The 16,516-nt window shown below is 29.8% G+C and overlaps 1 protein-coding gene across 3 annotated transcripts; it reads left to right on the top strand.

Annotated features, from left to right (window-relative positions):
• The first annotated feature begins 12,351 nt into the window (after nucleotides 1-12,351).
• LOC149960514 (uncharacterized) lies at nucleotides 12,352-16,268 on the top strand. Of its 3 annotated transcripts, none has more exons than XM_090167380.1 (3): nucleotides 12,352-12,815; nucleotides 12,901-13,209; nucleotides 15,750-16,268. In XM_090167380.1, the coding sequence occupies exons 2-3, from the start codon at nucleotides 13,000-13,002 to the stop codon at nucleotides 15,840-15,842; spliced, it is 303 nt and encodes a 100-aa protein (XP_090023506.1). In that variant the 5' UTR covers nucleotides 12,352-12,815; nucleotides 12,901-12,999; the 3' UTR covers nucleotides 15,843-16,268. The 3 variants fall into 2 exon arrangements, 2 of the variants coding, with proteins under 2 accessions (XP_090023506.1, XP_090023450.1); XM_090167324.1 differs by lacking the exon at nucleotides 12,901-13,209.
• Nucleotides 16,269-16,516: the final 248 nt, after the last annotated feature.

Here is a 16,516-nt window from a genome sequence, read left to right as displayed (position 1 = left end):
ATTTTGTTCAAACTCGGGTATAGTGTACACCTCCATGTACCTTAAAAAACCTGCAAGGGAAAAGTTGCGACGGGCTTTGGTTTTGCCATGGCAACCGAAAACGTTTTTGACTATATGATTCAGATTCTCATGTTATTTTCAATGGAAAAATCCCAAATCATGTTGATGGACCGCAGATAGTGAATAAAACGAGAAGGTCAAATAGGAAAGGAAGATGGAACGAATGAAGTTCGATAATTAATCGAGTTACTCCTGCACGGTATACGACAAGAGTAGGGTTTTCAATCCCGGAAATTCCGAGCTTTATAATCAACTGAATCACTCGCAATATCTTGCGCTGAATCGCCTTAATTGATCACGCAAACCAGTAGCATTTCGTCGTTGTTTCCATAATACGCGAATCATTCGGAATGCGGTGCGATTTATTTCGAACGAACTATTATTTACGTTATAAATATTAGGCCAGACGGTATTTACTTTTATATAGATGTGATTAAAATCACTTAACTGTTACGGCCGGAATAGAAAGAGTAGTAAATCCAAATTAAAAAATCAATATTGGATACCACAAGCGTTACGAAACCTGTAGGGAAAAATATGGGTGTAATAAAACCGACTGGATGAACATTTGAAGAAATCCCGTACACTTTACACGAAATCCGATTTAATCTTCAAAATCCGACATGGACTTCGAATTATTTTAAATTCCAAATAATTCTTCCTGAATCACGAAATCCTGGAAAAATTCAACAAGATACCAAGAATTCCGAAATGAGTTCCAGATATACAGTCAAAAATTAAGGAATTGAAGCATTTGAAAATCCAAGAGATATCTAGAAAGAATTTATACTGACATTTGATCGGATATGGGACTAGAAAAGCGCGTAAATAACTAAAATGGACACGATTAAACAATTTAAAAAGACATAAAACCATTTATTTTGTCACGAAGCATGTTCAAAACCGATTTTGGTTCCAAACTGCACTTTAGGTGTATCCATTTACACTATTGTTTAGTCTCAATATAGGACGCTAAGTGCTTATTCAAAAACGTCTTTTACTCAATCTACTCTATTACCCCATTTGCCATATTATCCTCAAACGCTAATCCATTTACCATATTATTCCACTCCGCAATCCCTTTACCGTGTCATCCGTCCACGCGTGCTCTTATTATTGTTTTCTTAATATCTTCAATTAATCCCTTTAGCGTCTTCTCCGTTCTCGTGCGCTCAGTTTTTTCCTCTCTTTCTCTAACTAATCGCAGTAGTATGCTTTATCGTATTTTCCGTGTGCGCAATCCTTTTATTTTATTTTTAGTCCCCGAAGCTACAATGGGTTTGGCAAAGGGGCTTCTCGCGAGTGAACGACATTGACACGGCAATGGTGACGAAAATATAGATTTTTGAGCTTTCGGCCCAGCAACACTTTTAATCAGCATTCTCTAAAGTACATCATATCCAAATTTCAGAAAAATTGGCCGAAAGACCATTTTCCATAGACGGTGAGCGGTGTCCTTTATCTTAATTTAACAAATGTTACTTGAAAAAACCCGAAATTGTTAATTTTTCCAAATTTTACTAAATTTACCGAATTTCATCTATTTTCCCTTATTTTATCCAATATATCCAAAATATTCAATATTCTCCATTAAGCCGTATTTTTTATATATTAACATTTATCAGAAATTACCGAATTTTTCCTTAAATAACTTTTTTAACCAGATTTTACTCATATTTATCCAATTTTACTTCGATTTACCCAAATTAATTATCATAAATTTGAAGTTTAGATTCTTTGAAAAGAAATTTCAATTTTCGGTTGCCAATGCCACGGCCAACTTTGATTTCGCGCTGCCGCGCTATAGCGGCCATAACAATCGCCGTGTTTTTGCAAAATAAGATTTTTCCCGCCAGGGAGAAGTAGCGCTAGAGGTCCTCACATATTTCTCTTTTTATTGCCGCCTTCCAGTGCAATCAGCTGTTATTCTTCAAAGAAAAAGTCGTCTTTTTTCAGGTTTTATATTTTTATTTTATTAACGAAAGAATAAATTAAGATTTTAGTTATATTTAAATTATAATTTAGATTTGAAATATTTTTATTACTCTATTTATATTCTACGAGAATAAAAATAAAAATCTGTATCTCCGGCTCTGCTCCGACAGATGTGGTCAACATCTTATCACGGTAATGCGTAATTATTAATAGTATTTTTTATAAAACCAAACATTCAAATATTTTAAATTAGGTAATTATTTACCTACATCTTTAAAATAATTTTGTTGATAATCATTCTTGATATTAAATAGATATATTTTTAGTATAGTTGTAAAGTGAATCTTTGAATAACAAAGGAAATGTTACTGAAGTTTGTCTACTTTTCTAGATATTGGTTTATATACAAGCACTTTTACTTTTCCATGCTTAGCAGAAATTGTTATGTTATCAATAACCGGAGGGACTATTTTCTGACAGACTATTCCTGCAATTAATTTGGCCTGTCCTGGATCACAACTATGAAATAGTGGACAGAGCTCGTGCTTTGGAAAAATGCATTTCTAGAGTTCCTCGTACACACCTTGAGACCCCAAATGTAGGGGTATGCGCTTTGCACAAAGGTGACTATTCTTGAAACAATTAAAACGAATGGACGACTTGGATATTTAAGATTTCCTCTATCTTGGTTTTAAATCAAATCCAATAGTGGAGAGCTGTGACATGGCTGGGAAATGTTATCAACGCAGCAGCCACAAAATTCCTTCTTTTCCAATTCCCTCAAAACATACTCAGCTAAGTATGCTAAACAGGCTAATTTTATGGTAGAACATTGAGTTTCAGGAGTGATCAAAAGGGCATCTAAAATATTTTGACAGTCTTCAGGAATTTGATTGTCGGACGATTTAGAAGGTCTTGTATCACACCAAGGAGATGGCTTTTGTAACTCCCGTTTCACCATCAATTTTTCCAACGTACCTCTTCAGTGTCATCTTTGATGGGAGCTTGAGTAAAATAAATTTTTCATTGAAAATTGGTAACCTTTAGGAGACCCAAAGTTCCAGATGGCACATGGCCGTACAGTGTTGGTTGACCATGTGGGACGTTTATTTTTATAATTGCTTACTAAATCTAACAAGAATAAGACTTCTTGGCTTTCTGGCTCAGCAGCATCTTCAATTAGTTGTACTAGTTGCAGGTAAGGCTTTTGTTTAAATTCTAATGAACTCTCTCTTATTGAGTCAACTATTTTTTTGTTGCTGCTGTAATTTTTGGTTTTGACGTCAAATTTTTGATAACAAGTTATATATGGTGACTTTGAGTTTTTATATTTCTACAATTTCTTTTTCGATTTCATCTTCAGACACCACGGAAATATCTTTTCCCGAAGAACTTACACTAGCACTTTCAACATGACTGGTAAATATATTTTTAAATAAAGACACAAACCTGAAATATAATCGTCGTCCTTGAAATGTAGACTACATACTACATCTTTGCCATTTTCACTCATTTGAAAATCTTTTTGTTTAATGTTTTTTAACCATAATAACCCAAGATTTTCATTCCTTGGGAACTCGTGAAAAGACAAATCTTTTCTATTTCTTGTTTTTGAGGTACAAGACGGTATGGTCTCAAATTGATATATGTTTTATTAATAAACTTTTCTATTTCTTGTATTTGAGGTACAAGACGGTATGGTCTCAAATGTATAAACGATTTATTAATTATCTTTTATATTTCTTGTATTTGAGGTAAGAGACGGTATGATCTCAAATGTTTATACGTTTTATAAATAATCTTTTCTATTTCTTGTATTTGAGGTACAAGGCGGTATGGTCTCAAATGTATAAACGTTTTATTAATAATCTTTTCTATTTCTTGTATTTGAGGTACAAACAAGACGGTATGGTCTCAAATGTATATACGTTTTATTAATAATCTTTTCTATTTCTTGTATTTGAGGTACAAGGCGGTATGGTCTCAAATGTATAAACGTTTTATTAATAATCTTTTCTATTTCTTGTAATTGAGGTACAAGGCGGTATGGTCTCAAATGTATATACGTTTTATTAATAATCTTTTCTATTTCTTGTATTTGAGGTACAAGGCGGTATGGTCTCAAATGTATAAACGTTTTATTAATAATCTTTTCTATTTCTTGTAATTGAGGTACAAGGCGGTATGGTCTCAAATGTATATACGTTTTATTAATAATCTTTTCTATTTCTTGTATTTGAGGTACAAGGCGGTATGGTCTCAAATGTATATACGTTTTAATAATTTTTTTTCTATTTCTTGTATTTGAGGTACAAGGCGGTATGGTCTCAAATGTATATATGTTTTATTAATAATCTTTTATATTTCTTGTATTTGAGGTACAAGGCGGTATGGTCTCAAATGTATATACGTTTTATTAATAATCTTTTCTATTTCTTGTATTTGAGGTACAAGGCGGTATGGTCTCAAATGTATATACGTTTTATTAATAATCTTTTCTATTTCTTGTATTTGAGATACAAACAAGACGGTATGGTCTCAAATGTATAAACGTTTTATTAATAATCTTTTCTATTTCTGGTATTTGAGGTACAAGACGGTATGGTCTCAAATGTGTATACGTTTTATTAATAATCTTTTCTATTTCTTGTATTTGAGGTACAAGACGGTTTGTTCTCAAATGTATATACGTTTTATTATAATCTTTTCTATTTCTTGTATTTGAGGTACAAAACGGTATGGTCTCAAATGTATATACGTTTTATTAATTATCTTTTCTATTTCTTGTATTTGAGGTACAAAATGGTATGGTCTCAAATGTATATACGTTTTATTAATAATCTTATCTATTTCTTGTATTTGAGGTACAAGACGGTATGGTCTCAAATGTATATACGTTTTATTAATAATCTTTTCTATTTCTTGTATTTGAGGTACAAGACGGTTTGTTCTCAAATGTATATACGTTTTATTAATAATCTTATCTATTTCTTGTATTTGAGGTACAAAACGGTATGGTCTCAAATGTATATACGTTTTATTAATAATCTTATCTATTTCTTGTATTTGAGGTACAAGACGGTTTGTTCTCAAATGTATATACGTTTTATTAATAATCTTAGCTATTTCTTGTATTTGAGGTACAAGATGGTTTGGTCTCAAATGTATATACGTTTTTTTAATAATCTTTTCTATTTCTTGTATTTGAGGTACAAGACGGTTTGTTCTCAAATGTATGTACGTTTTATTAATAATCTTATCTATTTCTTGTATTTGAGGTACAAGATGGTTTGTTCTCAAATGTATATACGTTTTATTAATAATCTTATCTATTTCTTGTATTTGAGGTACAAAACGGTATGGTCTCAAATGTATATACGTTTTATTAATAATCTTATCTATTTCTTGTATTTGAGGTACAAGACGGTTTGTTCTCAAATGTATGTACGTTTTATTAATAATCTTATCTATTTCTTGTATTTGAGGTACAAGATGGTTTGTTCTCAAATGTATATACGTTTTATTAATAATCTTATCTATTTCTTGTATTTGAGGTACAAAACGGTATGGTCTCAAATGTATATACGTTTTATTAATAATCTTATCTATTTCTTGTATTTGAGGTACAAGACGGTTTGTTCTCAAATGTATATACGTTTTATTAATAATCTTATCTATTTCTTGTATTTGAGGTACAAGATGGTTTGGTCTCAAATGTATATACGTTTTTTTAATAATCTTTTCTATTTCTTGTATTTGAGGTACAAGACGGTTTGTTCTCAAATGTATGTACGTTTTATTAATAATCTTATCTATTTCTTGTATTTGAGGTACAAGATGGTTTGTTCTCAAATGTATATACGTTTTATTAATAATCTTATCTATTTCTTGTATTTGAGGTACAAAACGGTATGGTCTCAAATGTATATACGTTTTATTAATAATCTTATCTATTTCTTGTATTTGAGGTACAAGACGGTTTGTTCTCAAATGTATATACGTTTTATTAATAATCTTAGCTATTTCTTGTATTTGAGGTACAAGATGGTTTGGTCTCAAATGTATATACGTTTTTTTAATAATCTTTTCTATTTCTTGTATTTGAGGTACAAGATGGTTTGGTCTCAAATGTATATACGTTTTTTTAATAATCTTATCTATTTCTTGTATTTGAGGTACAAGATGGTTTGGTCTCAAATGTATATACGTTTTATTAATAATCTTTTCTTTTTCTTGTATTTGAGGTACAAGACGGTTTGTTCTCAAATGTATATACGTTTTATTAATAATCTTTTTTATTTCTTGTATTTGAGGTACAAAACGGTATGGTCTCAAATGTATATACGTTTTATTAATAATCTTTTTTATTTCTTGTATTTGAGGTACAAAACATATGGTCTCAAATGTATATACGTTTTATTAGTAATCTTATCTATTTCTTGTATTTGAGGTACAAGACGGTTTGGTCTCAAATGTATATACGTTTTATTAATAATCTTTTCTATTTCTTGTATTTGAGGTACAAACAAGACGGTATGGTCTCAAATGTATATACGTTTTATTAACAATCTTTTCTATTTCTTGTATTTGAGGTACAAGACGGTATGGTCTCAAATGTATAAACGATTTATTAATTATCTTTTATATTTCTTGTATTTGAGGTACAAGACGGTATGGTCTCAAATTTATATATGTTTTATTAATAATCTTTTTTATTTCTTGTATTTGAGGTACAAACAAGACGGTATGGTCTCAAATGTATATACGTTTTATTAATAATCTTTTCTATTTCTTGTATTGGAGGTACAAGACGGTATGGTCTCAAATGTATAAACGATTTATTAATTATCTTTTCTATTTCTTGTATTTGAGGTACAAGGCGGTACGGTCTCAAATTTATATATGTTTTATTAATAATCATTTCTATTTCTGGTATTTGAGGTAAGAGACGGTATGGTCTCAAATGTATATACGTTTTATTAATAATCTTAGCTATTTCTTGTATTTGAGGTACAAGATGGTTTGGTCTCAAATGTATATACGTTTTATTAATAATCTTTTCTATTTCTTGTATTTGAGGTACAAGACGGTTTGTTCTCAAATGTATATACGTTTTATTAATAATCTTATCTATTTCTTGTATTTGAGGTACAAAACGGTATGGTCTCAAATGTATATACGTTTTATTAATAATCTTTTTTATTTCTTGTATTTGAGGTACAAAACATATGGTCTCAAATGTATATACGTTTTATTAGTAATCTTATCTATTTCTTGTATTTGAGGTACAAGACGGTTTGGTCTCAAATGTATATACGTTTTATTAATAATCTTTTCTATTTCTTGTATTTGAGGTACAAACAAGACGGTATGGTCTCAAATGTATATACGTTTTATTAACAATCTTTTCTATTTCTTGTATTGGAGGTACAAGGCGGTATGGTCTCAAATGTATAAACGATTTATTAATTATCTTTTCTATTTCTTGTATTTGAGGTACAAGACGGTATGGTCTCAAATTTATATATGTTTTATTAATAATCTTTTTTATTTCTTGTATTTGAGGTACAAACAAGACGGTATGGTCTCAAATGTATATACGTTTTATTAATAATCTTTTCTATTTCTTGTATTGGAGGTACAAGACGGTATGGTCTCAAATGTATAAACGATTTATTAATTATCTTTTCTATTTCTTGTATTTGAGGTACAAGGCGGTACGGTCTCAAATTTATATATGTTTTATTAATAATCATTTCTATTTCTGGTATTTGAGGTAAGAGACGGTATGGTCTCAAATGTTTATACGTTTTATAAATAATCTTTTCTATTTCTTGTATTTGAGGTACAAGACGGTTTGTTCTCAAATGTATGTACGTTTTATTAATCATCTTTTTTATTTCTTGTATTTGAGGTACAAAACGGTATGGTCTCAAATGTATATACGTTTTTTAATAATCTTATCTATTCCTTGTATTTGAGGTACAAGATGGTTTGGTCTCAAATGTATATACGTTTTATTAATAATCTTTTCTTTTTCTTGTATTTGAGGTACAAGACGGTTTGTTCTCAAATGTATATACGTTTTATTAATATTCTTTTTTATTTCTTGTATTTGAGGTACAAAACGGTATGGTCTCAAATGTATATACGTTTTATTAATAATCTTTTTTATTTCTTGTATTTGAGGTACAAAACATATGGTCTCAAATGTATATACGTTTTATTAGTAATCTTATCTATTTCTTGTATTTGAGGTACAAGACGGTTTGGTCTCAAATGTATAAACGATTTATTAATTATCTTTTCTATTTCTTGTATTTGAGGTACAAGACGGTATGGTCTCAAATTTATATATGTTTTATTAATAATCTTTTTTATTTCTTGTATTTGAGGTACAAACAAGACGGTATGGTCTCAAATGTATATACGTTTTATTAATAATCTTTTCTATTTCTTGTATTGGAGGTACAAGACGGTATGGTCTCAAATGTATAAACGATTTATTAATTATCTTTTCTATTTCTTGTATTTGAGGTACAAGGCGGTACGGTCTCAAATTTATATATGTTTTATTAATAATCATTTCTATTTCTGGTATTTGAGGTAAGAGACGGTATGGTCTCAAATGTTTATACGTTTTATAAATAATCTTTTCTATTTCTTGTATTTGAGGTACAAGACGGTTTGGTCTCAAATGTATATACGTTTTATTAATAATCTAATCTATTTCTTGTATTTGAGGTACAAAACGGTATGGTCTCAAATGTATATACGTTTTATTAATAATCTTATCTATTTCTTGTATTTGAGGTACAAGACGGTTTGTTCTCAAATGTATATACGTTTTATTAATAATCTTATCTATTACTTGTATTTGAGGTACAAGAAGGTTTGTTCTCAAATGTATATACGTTTTATTAATAATCTTTTCTATTTCTTGTATTTGAGTTACAAGAAGGTTTGTTCTCAAATGTATATACGTTTTATTAATAATCTTTTCTATTTCTTGTATTTGAGGTACAAGACGGTTTGTTCTCAAATGTATATACGTTTTATTAATAATCTTTTCTATTTCTTGTATTTGAGGTATATGACGGTTTGTTCTCAAATGTATATGCGTTTTATTAATAATCTTATCTATTTCTTGTATTTGAGGTACAAGACGGTTTGGTCTCAAATGTATATACGTTTTATTAATAATCTTTTCGATTTCTTGTATTTGAGGTACAAGACGGTTTGTTCTCAAATGTATATACGTTTTATTAATAATCTTATCTATTTCTTTTATTTGAGGTATATGACGGTTTGTTCTCAAATGTATATACGTTTTATTAATAATCTTATCTATTACTTGTATTTGAGGTACAAGAAGGTTTGTTCTCAAATGTATATACGTTTTATTAATAATCTTTTCTATTTCTTGTATTTGAGGTACAAGAAGGTTTGTTCTCAAATGTATATACGTTTTATTAATAATCTTATCTATTTCTTGTATTTGAGGCACAAGACGGTTTGGTCTCAAATGTATATACGTTTTATTAATAATCTTTTTTATTTTTTGTATTTGAGGTACAAGACGGTTTGTTCTCAAATGTATATACATTTTATTAATAATCTTTTCTATTTCTTGTATTTGAGGTACAAGACGGTATAGTCTCAAAATGATATACGTTTTATTAATAATCTTATCTATTTCTTGTATTTGAGGTACAAGACGGTTTGTTCTCAAATGTATATACGTTTTATTAATAATCTTATCTATTTCTTGTATTTGAGGTACAAGACGGTTTGGTCTCAAATGTATATACGTTTTATTAATAATCTTTTCTATTTCTTGTATTTGAGGTACAAGACGGTATAGTCTCAAAATGATATACGTTTTATTAATAATCTTATCTATTTCTTGTATTTGAGGTACAAGACGGTTTGTTCTCAAATGTATATACGTTTTATTAATAATCTTATCTATTTCTTGTATTTGAGGTACAAGACGGTTTGGTCTCAAATGTATATACGTTTTATTAATAATCTTTTCTATTTCTTGTATTTGAGGTACAAGACGGTTTGTTCTCAAACGAAAGTCCATTGTTACTTTTCCCTTTAAGAGACTTTCAAGTTAATTACATTAAGGTTATACTTGGTTCGGCCAAAGTTCATCTGGTGAGTGTACCATGTATCTGGCCCCTCCTTGTGTATCCGCCACTGCTTGTACATAAGACATAAGTCGTTTTCTATAATTATAATACCATTGACAAATAATCTTGTTCTTAATCTTAATCTGTTGCCAAGAGAAAAAGTCAAAGGTGCGCTTTTTAAAATTATCATATATGAGATAATGAGTATAAGGCACAATTAGCATTCTTTACATTTTAAAATATGAAATTGTTTCTCACTTTAAATTAAATTGGTCCACTATAAAATTTAAGTCAATTAGTTAATTAGCAAAATATTATTTAGCTATCTGTTGGATAAAGTCTACGGTCAGATATATAGAGTGGAACGTAGATTTTGTTAACGTATAATACAACAGTCTGCCGACTGTCAGACACCCAGTACAAAATTCAGATGCTTCTAACAGGTATTTGAGCAATCCACATAATTAGGACACTTATCCGACAGATGGACTTTTTTCTATTATATTCTGGAGCGTATGTGCTGCAGAGGAAAGTCAGTAAATTCGTTTAGTATATGTAACCACGCTGGATGCGACGTCTTGTTTAATGATGGAATCAATAATCTTTAGTTTCGCCTACAATTGCCCAACATTGTGGTGTCTTACGGTGAATTGATGTAAAGGTTTAATGAAATCTTGCAAAATCATTTTTTAAACGCTCTTAGTGTCATGCAACAAAATTTTTTTAGTATCAATTTTTATAGTCAGTGTAGTGTGTTACCCTAAAATTCCAATTTGAAAATTCTGGCTTCGTTATGATTTAGTGCCCAAATTCGCTTTTTCTAGGTATATTCCAAATGTCTAATGTTTGCTCTGCCTATGGCGATGACGAATATTAAATAACAGTTATGTGCATTTTGATATATGCTTAACCACAAACATTATATATCTACCTAAAATGCAAGTGCATTTTGAGATAATGTAAATTTCAAATATCCATCATCAATGTTAAATATTTGTTCTAAATAATTTGATACCTTATAATTTGATACCTAATAATTGGTCTGTTTTTTAAATACACTCCCATGAGTATTTGTGTGTACTACTTTCACCTGTTACTAAGACTAAGTCATATCGTACACTCAATGTCACTGTCTCAATTTGTTGGCATCTGTGACCCAGAAATTGAACATTAACTGTACTTTGTAACGTTTGCGATAGAACGGGAAATTAGACATAAATCGAAATGTGATTTCGGGCCCTCCATGACATTATCTCAATTTTGGGCAAATGCGCCTCAGATATTGCGCATGTATCGATCGATCGATGATACCTGTACTCTCACTTTCACTGTTTCAATTTTGTGCCCTTGGGGTCCCAACTTGGGGTCTTTTCTAACGTTTATTATAGAAAGGAAAATTATACATCTGTTGAAAGATGATATAGAGCCTAACTAGCACTTTATTAAAGGGAGTATAACCTTTTCGGGAATATGGGACAATACATAATTCCCTCCCCTCATTTTTCTAACCACGTGTTATACGTAGTGCGAAATACAGTGGTTTTTGAGGAATTATCCCACTAAAAGTATCCCCGCTTTGGTAGAGCTTTAATTTATCATATCTACTAGAACGCCTTTCGTGAATCTAAAACCACGTACCTCAATATTAAGAAATTATATTTGAATAAATATCCAAACTATAACAATAATAATTAACTTATAGCTCGGATATTGTTATTTATATTTTAATTAAGGGTGCATTTAAAAAATAAACACTAAATATGAAACAATAAAGGTTTCAAGTGCGAAAACCTCTTCAGGGCGGGAACGCTTCCTCTAATTGAAGAATTGGGAGTTTCTACTATCGTTCTAGACTAGCGCCATCAGTGAGAAAAGAGAGAATCTATGGCGCACCCTACCCAACAAGGAGGGTTCTACTCCCTTTAAGTTAGGAACGCTAGAGCCCATATATTTTTATAGATATCCACAGCACATTTGGGGATAGTGTGTACTCAAATGTCCCTAACATCTTGTTATATTTTTTTTCGCGTAGTTGAAATTTCACAACGGGACTTGTTCTCCGTTTTATCAGCTTTTACCTTAAGGAGATAATTTTAAAAATGTCCAATGGGTATATCTTGACTTATCAATGATCCTTTACTTTTGAAGATAGCGAAAAGGTGGGGCTTCTTTGAAAATAAAATATCGGAACGTTTGTCAGTGGGGAATGCGAGGAGCAATAAAATGTTTGGATAATCTCCCGGAGGCAATCTTACGTAGAATAATTTTAAACTAAGTCTCAACTCTTTCAGTCGCGGTTAGGACTTTCTCCAAGTGGATTTCCGGTGATTACCAGTAAACCGGAAGTTCAATGTATAGATGAATGACCAAGAAAAGAATCGGTTAGCGACTCAGAGGACTATGCTCCGAAATAAGGCCACACAGATTGTCAGCGATGTGGACAATCAAATTCATAATAAATCGAGCACGAGTGAGTTGGATGGCTTGCAAACACTGCTTAAGGGAAAGAAACGAGAGATTACACGCATCGATGAAAGGTACCAAAGGTATCTGGTGTCAGACGAAATAGAAGCGGACATGGCAAGCGCCAATGACTTCAACGAAATGATCACTCTGTGCTTAGATAGAGTGCAGAAGTTTTTTGCAAATAAAAAAAAAGCGATCAATCGGAAAAGCAAATCCGTAAGTTAGGACTGTGATTTTTCTACAAATTAATTTTTGCTGAAAACCAGGAATTGTACTTTTTTTGATAAATAACCACGAACAGAATTTGTGTTTGGCCCGGCGAAATGCCGTACGAAATACGGCGACGTAGAATATCAGCGACGTGGAGAATGAATTGAAACAAAAGAACCCGGACATAAAGATGTTGAAGGAAAAGAAAGCACTTTTAAAAAAAATGGAGAAGGATCTAAAAGATTTAGACGAAAGCTATCAAAGGTTTTTAGCGTCAGACGATTTGAATGCGGATATCGAAAGCGGGATCGCTTTCAAACAAAATATAGTTATTTGTTTATATCAAATTAAAAGGTTTTTTGCGAAACTCGAATTGTCCTCGAATCAGGAAAACGCATCGGTATGTTTCAACAGATTATAAACTATAAATTTCAATGGTGACACTGAGAATTTTCCAAACGTTGCGAAACAGCTGAATTGATTTTATAGACTTCGTTGAGAAATTTAGATACATACTAAATCTAATTTTGAATACTAACTTCTTAGTTAATGTACACCCTCCCAATCTCAGTTTACGTACTAATTATTTTAAATAAATGTATCTAACAAAAACTAATAACCCGAAAACATTGACAAAATATTACATTTTTAATCTAAAATTAGCTAATAATTAAATAAGTGAGTTATTTAATCCATTTACTATTAATATTAAGATAGAATCTCGATAATTACCTCCAGTTGCTATATGATTAATTAGCTTTATTTGAAACTAAGTAATTTGGATTTCGTAATTATGTTTAAACTATTACAAGGCATTCGGTTTCGCTTTTCTGAAATATGACCAATTCATAAAAAATCATTATTGAGAACTAAGTTCATACAGGATTTATTTTATATAATTATTATCTTCAATACATTCAACGCCAGTGTTAATTACGGTAATTAAGCATCTTAAGGCGAGGCTATAATCTTTGTTTTAGCACACTTTACGAACTCTCACAAACTAAATTTGGTTTTAAGTTATTTTAAATTATGACGAGATATTTTTAACAACTGATGCGACATGATACTACACTTTGATCTTAGCTAAATTATTTGATAATCTACACCAAAGGATTTTGTTTGTGAATTTTGAAAATTTATGCTACAGATTTTTTGAATAAATCGATAGTTGTCAGGAAAAAACTCGCCGAAACAATTTCCGGGCAAGTTGTTTGTCGCTGGTTTCGTGGTGTATGTTAATTTATTTCTTGATTACTTTTAAAATTATTTACACAATTTAGCATAAAATCATACTTGACTTCCAAAGTTGAGTCGACGGCCTTTGGCCCCGACAAATGCTTTCATTTGTAATATTATTGCACTTGAAAACATAAGATAAGATAATGAACAGGTTCCTACTAGAATTGTATTTTAAATAACTGCACTAAACAACCTTTGGTTCTGGTAATAAATGTATTAAAATTATCGATGTTAAGTAAATTATAATTAATAATATAGTAAAGTTATTAATAATATAATAAAATTATATTTAATAATATAATAAGATTATTAACCTACAAGGTAGAACACTACAACTTACAACAAATAAGAAACATATAGACAAATTGACAATCGAACATGTTTAAGTAATTTTCATAATATCGGTATATTTACTGGAAAATAAATCAATTTGGTTACAATAGGTATTAAATGTGTTTTGCATACGTCGAAGGAGTGAATGATTAGATTTACCGCTAAACGTGTACATATGGCGGGTTTTATAATTTGGAACAAAAAAATAAGAGTATATTTAATAATATAGTAAAATTTTTAATAAAAATATAATAAAATTATTAATAATAATATAATAAGATTATTAATATTATAATAAAATTATAATTAATAATATAATAAGATTATTAATAATATAATAAAATTATAATTAATAATATAATAAGATTATGAATAATATAATAAAATTATAATTAATATAATAAAATTATAATTAAAAATATATAAAATTATAATTAATAATATAATAAAATTATAATTAATAATATAATAAAATTATAATTAATAATATAATCAAATTATAATTAATAATCTAATCAAATTATAAATAATAATCTAATCAAATTATAAATAATAATCTAATCAAATTATAATTAATAATCTAATCAAATTATAATTAATAATCTAATCAAATTATAATTAATAATATAATCAAATTATAATTGATAATCTAATCAAATTATGAAATGAAATAAAATGAAAAGTTGGTTTATTGTGTAACAAAACAATACAAAGGGTATCAGCAAGTTGTTACACAGGTCACATCACATAGTTTTAAGATACAACGGTATTTACAGAAATGAATGGAAAGACTGAATGCAGTCAATAAAAATATACAGTACATAATGAGAAGGCTTTGTACAAACATTACACAAAAATTGAAATAGCCTCTCGTATGATTTTGATTTTGCAATTATATATATCAATAACCCTAGAAAACGTATTCGCTGTTATTTGACATCTGTTTATGGGATTTAGGACACTCTTACCCGAAATATAGGTATTTGTGTATCTTATTTTGTAATGGGGCACAGAGAGATTCACTTGAGGTATAAGGGTAGTACACTGATAGATATTGTTCAATAATTTATACAAAAATAATAATTCATTCTGTTCCCGAAAAGTCGACAGTGTATGTAGACCGATATCACTAAGTATGTTTTTGTAATTGTGTCTGCATTGTTTGCGAAGGAAATGATAATAAAGATGGTCGACAAATTTGCGCTGAAGTTGTTCGATGGATGATAACAGATAAGTTGAACAGCCACCCCACGCTAGGGAGCCGTACATGGCTTTGGAGCGTATTAGAGTTACATAGAGCAGTATCATAATCAAATTATAATTAATAATATAATAATATTATTTTGTAATTTAATTTTCTTTCAGGTTCTTTGTGCTGAAACCAATACATCGCAAGGACCTCAAATTGTTGCTCACAAAGGTAAGAAGAAACACAACATGGGTAGTCAACAACGATAAAAAGAGTCCCATTAGATAATAATCGTTCTTTTTTCCAAAAAAAGCCGATTTCTGAAATATTTTTAATATCGTATTTTCAGAACTTAGGTCAAATGGACTTGACACCTAAACTTTTAAAGAATTGACTTATTTAAATATATTAAACTGATTTTAACGCATTCTTTTGTTTTCTAAAAGAATGTTAAGAAATTTTGTTACAAAATGCAGTTTAAATTATTTAATTTTTGACCGTGCTTTTAATTTAAATTTTACTTTTACAATCAACGTGTGTATGTGTGTCTGTTTGTTGTTCGCTGCGGAAACGTGTTCGCACTTCCGGGGCAAAGTGCAATCACCGCGTTCGCAGTTTTTGAGATTCGGTGAGGTAAAACGTTTGCTATTCAGTTAAAGGTTTTTGTGTGCGTTATAAGCCGGGAATTATTAACGGTAAGATGTTTTTGGTTTTTTCTATTACAATTTATATTACTGTCGGTATTTGGATTGACTTTTTCTGGATTCCTAAGTATTTGAATTACCTTTTTCTGGATTCCTAAGTATTTGAATTACCTTTTTCTGGATTCCTAAGTGTTTGAATTACCTTTTTCTGGATTCCTAAGTATTAGAATTACCTTTTTCTGGATGCCTAAGTATTTGAATTACCTTTTTCTGGATTCCTAAGTATTTGAATTACCTTT

Source organism: Leiobunum rupestre, chromosome 1, assembly GCF_980474605.1.
Source record: "Leiobunum rupestre chromosome 1, qqLeiRupe1.1.hap1, whole genome shotgun sequence".
Classification (NCBI taxonomy): Eukaryota; Metazoa; Arthropoda; class Arachnida; order Opiliones; family Sclerosomatidae; genus Leiobunum; species Leiobunum rupestre.
This window is presented reverse-complemented; position numbering and strand designations above follow the sequence as displayed.